General features: G+C 42.9%; 1 protein-coding gene across 1 annotated transcript; it reads right to left on the reverse strand.

Annotated features, from left to right (window-relative positions):
* Positions 1-755: 755 nt before the first annotated feature.
* On the reverse strand, positions 756-2,909 carry LOC141397074 (V-type proton ATPase catalytic subunit A-like). Its single transcript, XM_073972936.1, has 2 exons — positions 988-2,909; positions 756-927 (listed from the first exon to the last, which is right to left on the reverse strand). Exons 1-2 carry the CDS (start codon positions 2,851-2,853, stop codon positions 829-831), a joined length of 1,965 nt encoding a protein of 654 aa, XP_073829037.1. The 5' UTR covers positions 2,854-2,909; the 3' UTR covers positions 756-828.
* Between the last annotated feature and the right edge of the window lie 247 nt (positions 2,910-3,156).

A 3,156-nucleotide genomic window follows, 5' to 3' on the forward strand; every position in this document is an offset into this window, starting at 1 on the left:
CCAAACCCAAGTTTTTAACGTTCTTATTGGTGAACGCGCGTGTAAGCTCACTACCTTTAACGGCTGTTAAAGGCGGTTCCCCAGGTGACACCACGGGGAGGTCTGTGTCCACTTGAGATGAAAGAGGGAGCAAGATAAATCCTGGGCTTTTGAATTGAAGTCCCCTACATCTCCAAAAACGGACTAATATCAGGCATATAACGCGGAACACATATATTCATCGGCGTTAAGTACACATTAAGCAACTCTACCTCGGAAGTGCGAAAGTAAAATAGCAGATATTCCAGGATATATTGCCGCTCGCATGGTGAACAAATATACGAACACAAATTATGTTGAGGTGACCGTCCCTGGTTGAAGATTCCTCCGAGTCAATCCGGTGCATATAACCGGCCGTGGTACTCTTCAGACTGTGTTTCATTAATCTCTTGCATCGCTCAGTTGATGAATCCAAGAAATCTCTCTATTTCTTCCTCAAAATGTTTCCCCCTCATTCGGACACGGCATGATTGACTATCCGTTTCCTTAAGGACAAACTATAGACTAGTTTCCAGCGCTCTCTTCTTCGGCCATTGATCCGGCTCGAAGGACCAATGACAAATCTTATCTCAGTTTATTTTAAGAAGTTCTGCCCATGTTTATCGTGTGTAAGTGGACTCTATATTACAAATAGATCCCTGTTTAACTATTCTCTCTTTCCTTTACGCCAGAAAATCGGTCTACCATAATGTATACAGTTAATCCTTAATGTCTGCACAAAGTTTTGGGATTTTATTTCGAAAGAAAACTCAGATATCCACACGGCATAAACAAATGTTAGCTGCCTCTCTAATCACTTGCACCCAGATTACCAAATGCCACTTCAATGGAATCATTCAATTGACCATATTCCTCTAAAATCTTATCCTCTCCATCTTTAAGGGGGTCCTACAAGTTAAACAGGTGTTTTGAACTTCTCACCTCATTTACCTAGCTTTCCATACTCACCATAAATTTCATTGATTGCAATTGATAAAGTATAGCCGCCATGCTAGTTTGAATCTTATTCCAAGTGATTTTCTGTTCCTGACCCTTGTTGGCTGTGGACGACATTTCCAGTGACTGCTTGGCCAGTTCATAGAATGTGATGATGTTCTTGAGCATGCCAAAAGTCTTATAGAAGGGACAAAAACGATCATAGCTTGAATAGGAATTTTGTTGTAGAAAATCATCCTTAAGCATTTTTGCCACTTCCAAGGTCAACTTATCGGTTTCCGCAAGAGAAGCCTTACCCACTAGTTGTACAATTTCAGATAAATCCTCTTCTTCCTGTAGGATTTCCTTTGCCTTTAGACGCAATGGAACAAAACCCGGGAAATTCTTATCATAATACGGATCCAGGGCTCGAGTATACTTCGAATATGATATCAACCAGTTGATGGAGGGGAAGTGTTTACGCTGGGCCAATTTTTTATCTAAACCCCAAAAGACTTGAACAATGCCCAATGTGGCAGAGGTAACGGGATCTGAAAAATCGCCACCAGGTGGTGAAACGGCACCCACAATGGAAACAGAACCTTCACGTTTGGGATTTCCCAGACACTTTACCCGTCCTGCCCTTTCATAAAAGGAGGCCAATCGTGCCCCCAAATATGCTGGGTAACCAGAATCAGCTGGCATTTCAGCTAAACGTCCTGAAATTTCACGTAATGCCTCAGCCCAACGCGAGGTAGAATCAGCCATCATTGAAACATTGTAACCCATGTCACGGAAATATTCCGCCAAGGTTATGCCGGTGTAAATCGAGGCTTCTCGGGCAGCCACGGGCATATTGGAGGTATTTGCCACAAGGGCAGTTCGTTGCATTATGGACTCAGTAACACCATCTATTTCCACCGACAGTTCTGGGAAATCTCTCAAAACCTCAGACATTTCATTGCCCCTCTCACCACAGCCCACATAGATAATGACATCCGAATTGGAGTACTTCGACAAAGCTTGAGATATAACGGTTTTACCACAACCAAAAGCACCAGGTATGGCCGTGGTGCCTCCCAACACCGAAGGAAATAGGGCATCTATTACCCTCTGCCCCGTAAACAATGGATAATTTGAAGGCCACTTCTCCGACACTGGCCTGGGATGTCTAACCGGCCAAACTTGCAACATTTTGTGTTTGGTTTTGCTATCCTCAAATTCCGTTTCCAGAATCTCATCAACAATGGTATAATTTCCTGCCGGAGCAACATAGGTTACCCGTCCCTTTGCCCTGGGATGTAACATTATGCGATGAGTTACCAGCGAATTTTCCACAACATAACCACAAATATCACCGCCGGTAACCACCGAACCAATGCGCATATTACAAGGCACAAAATCCCACATTTTTTCACGTGATAAACTTTTAATATCCACACCCTTGGGTATATAAATGGATTGGGTCAATTCATGAATTGATCTTAAGGGACGTTGTATGCCGTCAAAGATGTTACCCATTATACCAGGAGCCAATTCAACGGACAGCGGCTTGCCAGTACGTTCAACAGGATCTCCCACTGCCAGACCGGAGGTATCTTCATAAACCTGTATTGTCGCCATATCACCTTCAAGGCGTATAATTTCACCTACCAAATGTGAATAGCCGACACGTACCAGTTCATACATGGCTGCACCAATCATATTCTCGGCGGTTACCACTGGGCCCGAAACACCATAAACTCTTCCCGTGCCATATTCTACACTTTCAGTTGCATAATCCATGGGAGGCATATTTTCCTCGGCATTGTTTACATCTAGCGACGAGTAAGCATTTGCTTCATCCATATTTCCCGTCGCAAGATCGGCATCGGAAAATTGTAGATCAAAATTATCCATTTCTGTTGGTAGTTTGTTTTTTTTTTCAAGGGAACTAATTTCTATATTTGTCGGTTTGAAGCAATATGCCTCGGTTTGAAGTAAAGCTCAAAGTAGATATTAACCAGCACATTATTTGGATTCAAAGGGTTCAGCATCAAATCGAACTATTGGTTTTTTCGGCGAAAGAGTCGTCCGATATAGTCCAACTTCTAACGGCGTGCAAAGGTTGGAGAAATGTCAGACAATCCTTTCGATAATAATCGTCCCACCAGTTGGTAACCGTGTGATTTTTAAAGCTTTTGGATTATTATGTCCGGAGGC

The sequence above is a fragment of the Musca autumnalis genome, unplaced genomic scaffold (genome assembly GCF_047663935.1).
Source record: "Musca autumnalis isolate F117 unplaced genomic scaffold, ASM4766393v1 scaffold_3, whole genome shotgun sequence".
Lineage (NCBI taxonomy): Eukaryota > Metazoa > Arthropoda > Insecta > Diptera > Muscidae > Musca > Musca autumnalis.

What these genes read in the sequence shown, in the direction of transcription:
- LOC141397074 (XM_073972936.1), bottom strand. Translation starts at nt 2,853, where the DNA reads ATGGATAATTTTGATCTACAATTTTCCGATGCCGATCTTGCGACGGGA. An exon ending in TGCAATCAATGAAATTTATG is followed by an intron (nt 928 to 987) that starts GTGAGTATGGAA and finishes TTTAACTTGTAG; the next exon opens with GACCCCCTTAAAGATGGAGA.